The sequence below is a fragment of the Sarcophilus harrisii genome, chromosome 3 (assembly GCF_902635505.1).
Source record: "Sarcophilus harrisii chromosome 3, mSarHar1.11, whole genome shotgun sequence".
Lineage (NCBI taxonomy): Eukaryota > Metazoa > Chordata > Mammalia > Dasyuromorphia > Dasyuridae > Sarcophilus > Sarcophilus harrisii.
In genome coordinates, this window is record NC_045428.1 from 310,782,794 (window position 1) to 310,795,881 (window position 13,088).

Sequence of the window (13,088 nt, forward strand, 5' to 3'; positions counted from 1 at the left end):
GAAAGTAAACTGCTGATCAAAGTTAGAAAATCTTCCCACTCAGCAGGATGGCTTGGGTAGGAATCTTAAATCTCTTTGGAGAGTCTATGTTGTTTGTTCCCTTTCATATTTGTTGGTCTAATAGTAATTCACCAAACTAGAAGTCATTTTCCATTATTTACTTTTTTTTAATTGTCTTAGATGGTTATAAGTGAAATGTCTATGTTTTCTTCATGCTATTTATTGTCTTAAGTGTTTTTATTTTTCTAAAAACAAAGCCTTCTCTGTGTCTATGATTTATGATGGTAAATGCTCATAATCGGTAGGTGTACCTTTCTGATGTGTTGCCCAGGTCCAGTACAAGGTTGCTGTATATAAGGTAAAAACTTTTACCAAAAAAGCAGCATTTAAATTGTAATGGCAATTTAAAAGAGGGAGGAGGGAGGAAAAACTACTAACACTTACAAGAATTAAATAAATTGTCAACTTCATGTTGTTATTTATGCAGAATTAACCTTTTTCTCCAGATCATTGAGACTGAAAATATGATGGACCGAATTGTGAATGGCTTGTCTGAGTCTAGTATCAAGGTGCGGTTAGCTGCAGTCAGGTATGAGCTTTAATGGTCTGAATAAAAATCACTTGCAGTATATTTAATTCAGTTAACTTTCTGGTCCTTCATGAAGTAAGAAACCAAATGAACTGACCATAAACTTATAAATGCAGTATGTAGCATTAATGGAGAAAGTACTTGAAGTGTTCTGAAGTGGTTAAATACTTATATATGTGTTATCTGCAGTATATAAATATTTATGAACCCCCCTAATTTTTATGTTTGAAAAGTAAAGGTTTAACCCTCATGTGAAGCTAATTTTGATTATTCTTTGTAGATGTTTGCACAGTTTATCCAGGTCTGTGCAGCAGCTTCGAACCAGTTTTCAGGATCATGCAGTATGGAAACCTTTAATGAAGGTAAGAGGAGGGGAAGAAAGAGTGCAAGCACATGTCATTAAGACTACCTTTGTAACAACTCATTTCCCCTGCCCGCTTAGTTTTCCATTTAGGGTCTTTTGAATAATCGATGTGCTAAAACCTAATATTTGGTATTGACATATCTAAAACAGTCTACAAAAAGTCTTTCTACTTTGTCCTCCTTTGCTCTTTAAAGTTTTAATTATCCATTTGAACTTATATAGCATACTTAAAATTAGCTAATGTTTATCTTATTTTTATGAGATTAAAAAGGAAATTAATTTGTAGTTTGTGCATGAGTAATCTAGACCTTTTCTTCTTAATCTTTTATCAACTATAGAACATTCTGAAAACCTTAATTTATTTTGATAAGGAATTTCTATAGTTTCATATATCAATTTTGTCACCATGTCTTACTCAGAATATCATGACTTTGATAATTCCATGATCTCATTATTTTGTTCACTCCTACCACCAATGTGATAACTAACATTTATAGAGCACTTACTATGTACTGGCACTGTGCTAAACACTTTACATTTATTAACTTAGTTAATACTCAAAATAACCCTACCAGGTGGGCACTATTAATATCCCCATTTTACAATTGAGGAAACTGACACAAGCAGAGGTTAAGTGATTTGTCCAGTGTCCCATAGCCATTAAGTGTCCAAGGACAGATTTGAACTTCAAATAAAGGTCTTCTTGATTCCTGGCCTAATACTCTATCTTCTGAGGCACATAATTGCCTAAGATCACAGACTACCATACTTTCTGATTCCATGCAATTCTTATCCAAGACCTTCCTTTCTTTTGGTCTTTTAATATTTTATAGATGACAGTATAAGATTCTGATCATGATTTATTATTTCTCACTCTTACTATACAATCAGCCTTTTTTCTCTTTGGTATTTTTTATACTGCTGCTTGCATGTTAGTTATTATTGTGAAATACAGCCTTTTTACAACCACTACACGTTTTCCATTGCTCTTTGAGATGATTAAAAGTTTTATTCTTCAAAGATCATGTTGTTCAGATTGGTAATAATGACTATAGGTAATATTAAAGGCTTGCAGAGCACTTTACAGATATTATCTCATTTGATCCTTCAAATGCAAACCATGCAAAGAAGACTCTGTCATTATTCTCATTTTACAGTTGAGGTAACAGTCTTAGAATAAGTTGCTTGCTTAGGGTCATTCAGCCAGTTAATGTCTGAGGCAGGATCAAACTCAGGTCTTCCTGGCTTTAAATCTAGCATTCTATATCCAATATGCCATCTAGCCAAAAATATAATCAACCAACAAGTTCATGCTGAGTGCTTGAGTATATTCTGTATTGTACCAGTATATAAGTAATACAAGAGAAGACATGATTCCTGCTCTCAGGAAACCTAGAATCTTGTTAGAAAATAGTATCTACTGTCAGCTAGCATTGGAGCTCTGGATTTAGGTGTTCCAGCTTAGAGTACCTTCTCCAGAATGTTAGTAATAACGGGATATTGGGCACAATAGTGGCACAGTGTTTAAAGCACCAGGCCTGGATCAGAAAGACCTGAGTTCAATTCCAGGCTGAGATTCTTAATAGCTGTGTGATCCTGTTATTTAACTTAACATCTATAAAATGATCTAGGGAAAGAAATGGCCAATAAAACCCCAAATGGGATCATGAATAGTCAGACATAATTGAAAAATGAGTGAATGACATTGCAACCTAGAGAGGTCAAATGACTTGCCCAGTTTTCTTATCAGTAAAATGAGAGTGCTGTGATCTCTGAAGTGCTCTCTAACACTAGATCTATGATTCTATGACTTCTGACTCTGGAGTCACCACCCATCAATCACTCCTATCATATCATCTGCCACCATTGAACCAAGTCATCTCACCAGTCACCCCTGTCAAAGAATCTTAGACATCTTTAACACATGTGTAACAGACACCCTATTAAAGGATACTCTTTTTTTTTCTTCTTTATGATATATATGATTCTTTATGATTCCTCCTCCCCCCCCGCCCCCCCGAGGCAATTAGGGTTAATTGACTTGCCCAGGGTCACGCAGCTAGGAAGTGTCTGAGACCAGATTTGAACTCAGGTCCTCCTGAATCCAGGGCTGATGCTCTATCCACTGCGCCATATAGCTGCCCCAAGGATACTCTTTAAAAGATGATATTTTGCTTTGTCAAATCCTTTGTTTTTAATCAAGAAATAAATGCAGGATGTGTGTGTGTGTGTGTGTGTGTGTGTGTGTGTGTGTGTGTGTATTTCAGTCATTTGTACAAGTGTGAAAAAGTGGTCTATTATGAGAATTGTCTATGAAAGCATTTTTTCCCTTTTCACATTTTTCTTATTCTATAACTTATATAATTTCCTAAAGCCAGTTGTATTAAATTATATATATTAAGTGTGTCTTTGGAAATTGAGTCAGGTCCATTTTCATTGTAGAATTGACATAGTTGCTCTGCTACTAATTTCCATTCCTCTAGATCCAATTCTTTTTCCATAGAGAACCAAGGAGATGTGTACTGTACAGTTTCTAAAAGTTCAGTGATCTGCTCCCAAATTATAATTAAACCTTGGCTTTTCATAAGTCTGACAATGCTCTCTACACATTTTCCTTGAAGAGGAAAAGAAGACTGTTTTCTAAACATTTGTCCCATTTTAGCTGAAATACTATTTTAGTTCTTTAACAAAGTTTCCTTGTTGTACTCACCCTAATTTCTGGGTCGAGGAGACTTTTCCACTGAAATCAGGATTGTGTCTCCCATGTTCGGACACCAAAATATAATATTCTCCTCTAAAATGTAATGTTCTCTGGGAGCAGGTTTCTTGAAGGAGTTCTGGGGGCAGCCTTCATTTCAGTTCAGTAATCACTCCAAATGCAGCCAGGTATTAAAGTCCAAATTCTTTATTGTTTCCTTTAAAGTCTTATCTCCTTCACTTGGGGCTCAGCTAGTTTTTTTTAGAGGCTTTTTTTAGTAGTCTTGGTTTTGAGAGCTTAAGCTGCCTTCTCTGGCTTGTGAATCTCCTCAACTGAATCCTGGCTGAGGCTTCAAGAGCTTCTAGTGGGCTTCTCCTTCCTGGCTCTAAGAGCTTCTTGCTTATATGCTGTACACTGAATACATACCAATCATTATATCACTAGGAAACCATTATTTGTTGTAGGATTAAATCAGTGCTAAACTAGATTTAATCATTGTCTCCTCAACTCCACTTACTTAGCACCTGCTAAGAATGCTAACATGTTAACATCAAAGGTACCCCCTTCCAAGAAATGTTCATTTAATTTATTGGTTCCCTAACTCCATTTCCTTTCTGGGGTATTGTCCAAGCTAATCTCCCACACAAGGGACTTTGTCCTTAAATACTAAGACAAATAATTAGTTTGGTCAAGTCCACCAAACCCCTAGAAAAATCACTAATTAGTAAATGCCTAGAAAGAGAGATGATGAACCCAAAGTGGTAAAGGTAGGCTTCTAGACTAATTTCATTTTTTTTTAAATGAAATAGCTATCCTTTTTAAAAGCCTTTTAATGTTTGCAAAGTGTTTTATATATGTTCTTATTTGACATAAGTTGAAGATAGTTACCAAGATTTTAGCAATTTAGTAATTAAACAAGGACATGGCTATTCTTAGAAACAAGACAGAAATGTCAGCCAGACAATGCTAGTTAGGTAGATTCAGAAATGGTTGAATGCCTAGTTCCAAATGTCAAGCTGGCAGGGACTCTCTAAAGAGTGCCTAAGACATCTGTGCTTATGTTCATGCTTTTTGATGTTTTTTTTTTTTTCTTCCCAGTGATTTGGATAAAGACATAGTTGAAATGCACATCAAATTTGCAAAAGATTCAAAAGCAGAAAAGATAATAATACAATGGATGATAGAACCAAGATCCAAAAAAGATCTCACCAGGCCAGAATACCAGTTCAACTGAAATAAGATGAAAATTTAATAAGAACAAATGTAAAGTCCTAAATTGGGGTTCAAAATTTCACAAAAATGAGATATTGGCTACTGGCCAGACAATAGTTTGTCTGAAAAATCACTCAATAGGATGCTACAGCAGCTCCCCTGCCTGACTCCCCTCTTCATCCCCCAGAAAAGAAAAAATAAATTAACGTAAGAAAGGCATAGTGTCCTGCACTAAGTTAAATGATTGCCCTATTGTACTCTTGCCTCCTTCTGACCATACCTAGAATATTTTGTTTAGATCCAGGTATCATATTTTAAAGCATTAATAAGTGAGATGACCTCTAGAAGTATTCTAGATCTGAATAGTACTCAAGATCATGTCATATGAATATGAAAGAATTAATATATAATCTTGAGAAGAGCACATTTAAGGAGGACATTCATGGAAACTCCCCAAGTATTTGAAGGACTATTGAATAAACTAGGGATTAGACATCTGCTTGTCTGGAGAAAGCAAAACTAAGATCCCTGTGTGAAGTATTCTAGAGGCTGAGTTATGGCTTCATATAAAGAAAAGCTTCAAATAATTAGAGCTATCTCAAAGGGGAACAGATTTCCTTGAGAAATAGTGGTATTCCTTGCACCAGAAGTTTTTAAGTCAAGACTGAATGACTACTTGTTGGAGTATGTCATAGAGTGAATTCTTGTTTATGTATTCATTAGGCTCTGAAGTTTCATAAAATTCTGAGATTCTGTGTTTCTATAATGTGACTTATTGATCACAGATTGAATTTGTAAATAACACTTTCCAATCTCCTGTGGCACATTTGTTTCAGTGTTAAAGAACAAGTCCTTATATTGGTGAATAGCTCCTAGAGAATCCTAGAAAGGGAAAGGAGTAAACAAGGAGATTAATGTAATATTGCTTTGAAAAACACATCATAACTGCATGTTATTCAAATTAAATTGGATAGAGGGGGTGGGACAAGGAGGGGGGAAAAATACAAAAAAGAAAATAGTAAAAAGTAGATTCAGTAGATTTAGATTTGAGCAAGGAAATGTGAGATGGGAAGAAATTTAATGGACCAGAGTTCAAGAGAATATGCAATGTAGTAGGATCAAGGATAGCAAGTAGGAAAAGGAAGTGAGGATATTGAAAGGAAAGGAGGGGCAGTTAGGTGGTACAGTGGATAGAGTACTGGCCCTGAAGTCTAAAGCACCTGAGTTCAAATCCAGCCTCATACACTTAACACTTACTAGCTTTGTGACTTTGGGCAAGTCACTGAACCCCAATTGTCTTTCATACCCTCCCAAAAAGAGAAAAATCAGATTTAAAAGAAAGAAAGGAAAGGACAGGAGAAGAACAGGACAGTGCAGTAAGTTTCTGTTGGTTTACTTCAGTTTTCTTATAAAGTTGAAAGATAGTGTTAGAGACTTACGAAAAGAAAATATTTAGAGAAGCTTTTGTGGGAAAAGATGAGAGTAATGAGGAATTTTTCTAAAATTGGCATAATGACAGAGTGAAATTTCACAGAAATTTCAGTTAAAAGTAACCTCCACTGTTATTTAGTCTAACCTAGCTGTAAACTTTCCTCTTAGTTTTGTGTCATATACAAACTAAATAAGTATGCCATCTATATGCCTTTATGCAAGTCACTGACAAAAATGTTAAAAAAAAAAAAAAAAAAAAAAAGAACAGGTTTAAGAACAGATCCCTTGGTCATTGTACTTTTAAAAGATTTTTCAAGTTGACACTAAAGAACCAAGACATTCACCAGTTCTGGATCAACCTACCTAGTCTGTTTTGTTAAAATGATTATTTTCTTGAACTGCCTAGAAACAAGGTTTTTAAGATTTATAGTGCCCAACAAAGCCTTATAAAAATTATCTGTTTGACAGAATAATTGGAGAAAAAATAATTATATAGGAAAATAATTCTTGATCACTTTCATATTAGCATTTTGCTTTGTCACAAATTAAAGGATCACATATTTAAAGGAAAGATTATTCAATAAAATCTTCGTTACTTATGGTTCACTTTTTTCTTAATTATTTAAAGGTTGATTTTCATACTTTTTTTGTTCCTCTTATACCCCTTCATCTTGCTTGTGGAGTAAACATACACTGTTCTTGTTTTCATTAGTATTTACAGAAGATAAACAAGGGCAGAGAATGTGGGATCTTTTTTTTTTTTTTAAAACCAAGTGATTTAATTGATTCTTTAAAGTTTTGGTGTTTTTTTAAATACAAAGTTAATTTTCAAAACTTTTGCTCTGCTTATCATTTTGATGAAAATAAACTTCCTTAAGTATTAAGTTCATTGCTTTTTATAGTTTGACTATTATGCTGTCCTGAAGTCTGGAGGTACTCAGAATCCCTAGTGTTTGATCTAATTTGCAATCAAAAATTGATTAATTTAAAATTAATTTAAATATCATGAACAATAAGAAAATTTTTAAAAAGGCAATAGCTGCAGAGTGAATCCTATCAAAGCAAAGTATTTTTTTAAACCACAAGTGAGTACACTTTATAATGAAAAGTGTTTACATTCTCATTCAAGAATCAGTTTAATAATTATGCTCACTGAAATAATTTTGGCCTGGTTGATTTGTTGATTTAACTTTGTTAAGTAACATGTTCAATCAAAAGGGAAGACTATTTGTTCATTCAACAGACTTTTTGTGGAATTCCTAATATTTGCAAAGATGCATATGAAAACCATCTCATGTCATTTGCCTCACATCCTGTAATTGTGAACTTCCAAACTGCAAAATAACCTCATTGGTTAGCTGAAGTGGGTAAAGTGTGTAACCCTCTGTTACTTCCTGCAATTATAATATCTTCTTGATTATCATTCTAGTACACTGATCCTTGTGAATTATAAGCATAGATTACTTAGATAAGTAGTCATTGGTTGCAAATGCTGATTTTTATCAAAGCATTGAAGACCATCTTGGGACCCATAGGGGAAGAATCCTAATTTGTGATAATCTGTTAGAGCAGCATTACATGCTAACAATGCTAACATGTTAATAAGTCCCTCCAGGAGACAAAACAGAAAGTCACAGTTGCTACCAAGGCTTAGCCTCATTATTTCATTTAATTTTCTGTAGTAATCCATCAGTGATTAATGTTGTATAATGGGAAATGCACTGGATTTGAAAGCAAAAGATTGGGTTCATGCTGTAACTCTACTGTTTATTACCTGTGTAGCATGAAGGAAATCACTTGCCCTCTTTGTCCCTCCATAAAATCAGGGGGTCAGGCCAGGAATCCCCAAGGTCCCTTCCAAGTTGTTCGATGAATACAGAGTACAGCCATGCTACAATGGCTATTATGGTTTCCTAAAGACTTTCTTTGAAGGGTTTGTATTTCTGTACACAAAGGGTTGAGGTTGCTTTCATTCATTCAACCAGAATTTATAAGCTCTTGCTATGTACTAGGTACTTTGATAGTTCCTAAATAGTGGCAGGTACTTTGATAGTCCCTAAAAAGTGACAAAAACATAAGTCCCTTTCTTTTAGGAGCTTACATTCCATTCATAGAAAATAATATTTTATAGAAAATTTAATTACAAAATACATATAAAATGATTTCCAAGAAAAGAGCACCACCTAGGGGTTCAGAATAGGCTGTTAGCATTTAAGCTGAACTTTAAAGCAACTTCAGGGGTCCATGAGACAGAGTTCAGTAGCAGGTGAGAATACCTTCCAGACATGGGGATGGGAAATGGAACAGACCAGTTTTCCTGAAAGAAAGAGTAAATGAGAGAAAGTAATATGCAGTATACCTGGAAAACCAGACTACAAATGACTTGGAAAAACAAACAGAAGAGTTTGTATTTTATCCAAAGGCAAGAGGGAGCATTGAAGCTTCTTGAGTGACAGAGTCAGACTTGTTTTAGGGATGTCATTTTGGAGGATGGATTGGATAGAGAAAAAACTAGCACCTGGAAGACCAAGTTAGGTCTCTTGTAATAGTTCAGGTAACAGATGAGGGAAATAGGGTCTAAAATAGAATGATGACTGTACATGGAGAAAAGAGGACAGATGCAAGATATTTTGGAGACAGAATGGGCAAGAATTGGTGACTGAGTGTGAAGGACTAGTGAGAGAGAAGATTTGTGAATGACTCCAAGTTGGGAAATCCGGGGGACTGGAAGGACAGTGATGTTTTTCAACAGAAATAGGTCTCTTAGAAGAGAGGATTTTTTTGAGGAAAAATAATGAATTCTGTTTTAGATACCCCATTTCACTTGTTCATTTTATTACTTCCTTTGTTCTAAAGTTAATAGAGCTTTTGTCTCTCCTTATAATTCTCTTAGGTTTTACAAAATGCACCAGATGAAATTTTAGTGGTAGCATCTTCCATGCTGTGTAATCTATTGCTTGAATTCTCTCCAAGCAAAGAGGTTGGTATATATATTTTTTCTCAATTTCAAAATAACTTAGTTGTGTTGTGGTTATTATTGATTGACAATGTATTTTCATTGTATTTAAAATTATTCATTGCTTTATTTAAAGAGTAACTTCTAAATATTAGATTTCTTTGAATAAAATATACAAAATTGTATTTTAAATGAGGGTATTATTTATCTTTTTCCATTTAAACTATTATAATTTATAGTGCTGCTCATCTGTGTAGTACTACAAAAATATGTTTTTAATTCTACTTATGTTAACCTTCTAATTTCTAAAACTGTATGTTCAGAAATGAAACAAAACCATCCATATTTCTGATTGATTCACCAAATAAGTAAGTAACATGAACTCATTCAAAAAAACAATAATAATGTAGTTCTCTGGAGTTTTACCCTAGGTAGTAACAATGACATGTTTTCATGTGGCAGGGTTTTGAGGCATGGATTCAGATCCTCCTGTCCTCATGAACCCAGGAGTACTCTGTTATTGGTGATTTAAGAATGCCTTGAATTCATGATTTGTTAAGCAATCATCTGCCTGGTTCTTGGGAAGGTATTATTGATCTGATAACTGAACTAAGTTCAAAGAGACATTTTCCAAAGACACACATGGGAACAAAATAAGATGAGAAAAGTTGCTCATTCAAAGAGAAGGAAGATATAGAGGGTGTACTTTAAGAACTATTGTCCATGTTTCCCTGGGCCCTTGTGATGGTTCCATTAAATAGCGTCGCAAAGTTGGAAGAAGTCTCAGAAACGTTTAACTTAAGTCTCTCTCTTTCATCTTGTAATGAAATCAAAACCATTCATTAACAACACTTTCCACAGGATTCAATTCAACAAGCCATTAAGCATCTATCTACCTTGTATAAGACATTGTGGATATAAAGATGAAATGACTAAAATTCCTGCTGCCATACATTTACAGTCTAAATGAAGACAATAGGACAGATAAGACATGGTTATAAATGACTACCAAACAAAATTAAATATGAAAAGAAGGATACAAAATGCTATGAAAAATTTGTAGAGGGAGAAATTACTTTCAGCTGAAGGAGAGGAGCTCAGCTAAGAGGTAGCATGTGAGTTGGGACTTGAAAGAAAGAAGGTATTGAGCCAATGCTCTTATTTGAAGAAGACAATAGGACTAAATTTGGCAAGAAACAGGCATTTATTAAGTATCTTCCTCATGCCAGGCACTCTACTAAGGACTTTAGAAATACTATCTCATTTAACAATGAGGGACAGAGAGCAGTCTAGTTAGCTGCAATGTAGATCATAAGTGATATGAGAAAAGTCTGAAACAATAGACTAAAACTGAATTGCAATAGCTCTTTATTGTCAAAATAAGGTACTTAACACAATACATATTATGAAGGGATTTTTCTTAGGGGTAAGATTACCCATCTGGATATGTCATTTTTTAATATTTTTATAGTCACTTCCAATTAGTGCAGAAGACACAAATGTATGTTACTGTGCATACATATTTCTAAGAGTAGTGAGCATGATAGGTGAAGGTAGTAAATAGTAACAGGAGAACCCAGAGTGAGAGCAGCTCTCTGTAATAGTCTATAATAATGCCATTTGTCACCGTGTTGCCTAAAATATAAGAGAATATATCAAAGGTTATCAGAAAAATTTGTGGACTGAACGAGTGACTTAATCTAGGAAATTTTTTCTGATGAGAGAATGATAAATATTTACAATATTTGTGTGAGATCACTTTTTTAAAAAAACTTTCTAATTAGTTCTTACTCAGTGGAAGAAAAATATTAATTTCAGTAAGAAGGGCACAGGAAAAACTTATGGGAAGTAACGTTAACATTTGTGCACATTCACTTAGTTCACAAACATAATCTTAAATTTCTTTTTTTCTTTTCTTTTCAAATTGCAGCCTATTTTAGAATCAGGAGCCATAGAATTACTTTGTGGTTTAACCCAAAGTGAAAATCCTGCTTTACGAGTGAATGGGATTTGGGCTTTAATGGTATGTTTTCTTTATTATCTTTAGGGGATGAAAAATAGAAGTAAAATATATATTGTATAATAGTTCAAAATTTTGCTTATGAAGAATATTGGATGATAGTTTGGTTCATTTCCCCAAGTGATGAATTGGAACCAAGCAGACCCCAGAGGTTCAGTCTTCTAACTCTACTATTTATGGGCTCACAGAATTTCAGAGTTGAAAGGTAATTCAGTGGCATCTATTTCAGTCAATGCAACATATCCAAGAAATGGTCATTCACTCTTTCTTAAAGATTTTTAGTGAAAGACAAAATTCTTCCTTACAAAGAAGCCCATTCCATATCTAATTGTTAACTGACAATTAGATAAGTCCAATTTTTAGGAATGTTTTTTCTCTTTACTTTAAGCCTGAATTTCCACTTTGAGCCTTCTATCCATTGTTTTATATTTCTGCTTTCTGGGGCCAAGTGGAACATTCTAACCACTCTGCCACCATGAGAGTTGGTTAAATCCTTGAAAACAGCTATCTTCCCTCCTAAGTTTTCCTTTCTCCAGTTTCTTACCAGTCCTCACATAGCATGATCTCAAGGCCTTTCATCATTCTTGTTGCTTTTCTCTGGACACTCCCTGTCTTTTTTAAATATTGTGTCCATAACTCAGCATAACATTCTAGATGTAGTCTGATGAGGCCATTATAGCATGCTTATCAACTCCTTATTCCTAAATACTAGTAATCTCTTAATGTAACTTAAAATCATACTAGGCATTCTTGGCTTTCATATCATTACATTGTCCTTGAAGTCCACTAAAACCCTAGAGCTTTCAAACTGTTCTCAATTCATATTTTCTCATCTCTTACCTGTGAAATAGATTGTTAGCCCATGTGAGATGTTATATTTGTTCCCTTTAAATTTCTTCTTATTACATTTGATCTGATGTTCTAACTTGTAGAATATTTTTAACTTCCAATTCTCTCATCCAGTGTTTTAGCTATCTCTCTTTGCTTTGCGGAATATACAAATTTGCTGAGCATTTTATCTCTGCCTTTAAAAATGTTAAACAGCATGGGAACAAGCAGAGATCCTTGGGTCACTTCACTGGAAACCTCCTTCTAAATTGACATTGACCCATTAATGACTACTCTGTTTTCAGCCATTCATCAAGTCCCAAAGCCACAAAATTATACTATCATCTAAGCAATATCTCTTCATCTTTTTCACAAGAATGGCACAAGAGACTATCAAATGCTTTGCCAAAATCAGTTAAATGATATCCACAGTATTCCACTCATCTATCAGTTTAGTAACTCAATAAGTCATTGTAAGACATAAAGTTAAGTTTGGCATGATCTATCTTTGATGAAACCATGCTGATACTTTGTGATCACTATGTTCTTTTTTTAGTTGTTTACTAATCATTCCTTAAAGAATGCATTCTAAAATTTCTTTTTAATTTGTTGCTCAAATAAGTCATATATTATTTTTGTTCCTCAATTCAGAAATGAAACTGACCTATTATAAGGCTATTTCAAGGCACTTATTTTACAAATATATATATATGTACTTTTATTTGAATAAGGCTTCATATTGTTCAAAGCCCTTTATCACATTTGTACAACAACCCTTTAAGGTTGACAATAAATACAAATATATGCACAACTCCACTTATGCCCTATATTTTCCCCTCATTATAATATGGAGTTAACCTTGGATTCTCAAAGCCTATGCAAGTGGAAAATAGATTAGCAGGTTATGTCACGCTGAGGGACATATATAGCTGTTAATTAATGGACTCTTTTTTTAAAGGATGAGCCTAGTCAAATTCAGAGAAACCCACC

General features: G+C 34.1%; 1 protein-coding gene across 4 annotated transcripts in view; it reads left to right on the top strand.

The window, feature by feature from the left end:
• Nucleotides 1-13,088, top strand: part of ARMC8 (armadillo repeat containing 8) — a 120,432-nt gene that overhangs the window by 91,885 nt on the left and 15,459 nt on the right. For all 4 annotated transcript variants that reach the window (XM_012544612.3, XM_023499129.2, XM_023499130.2 and 1 more), the window contains exons 13-16: nt 507-589; nt 870-951; nt 9,188-9,274; nt 11,181-11,273. In XM_012544612.3, the coding sequence (XP_012400066.1) occupies nt 507-589; nt 870-951; nt 9,188-9,274; nt 11,181-11,273 (345 nt within the window). The remainder of the gene's footprint in view (nt 1-506; nt 590-869; nt 952-9,187; nt 9,275-11,180; nt 11,274-13,088) is intronic.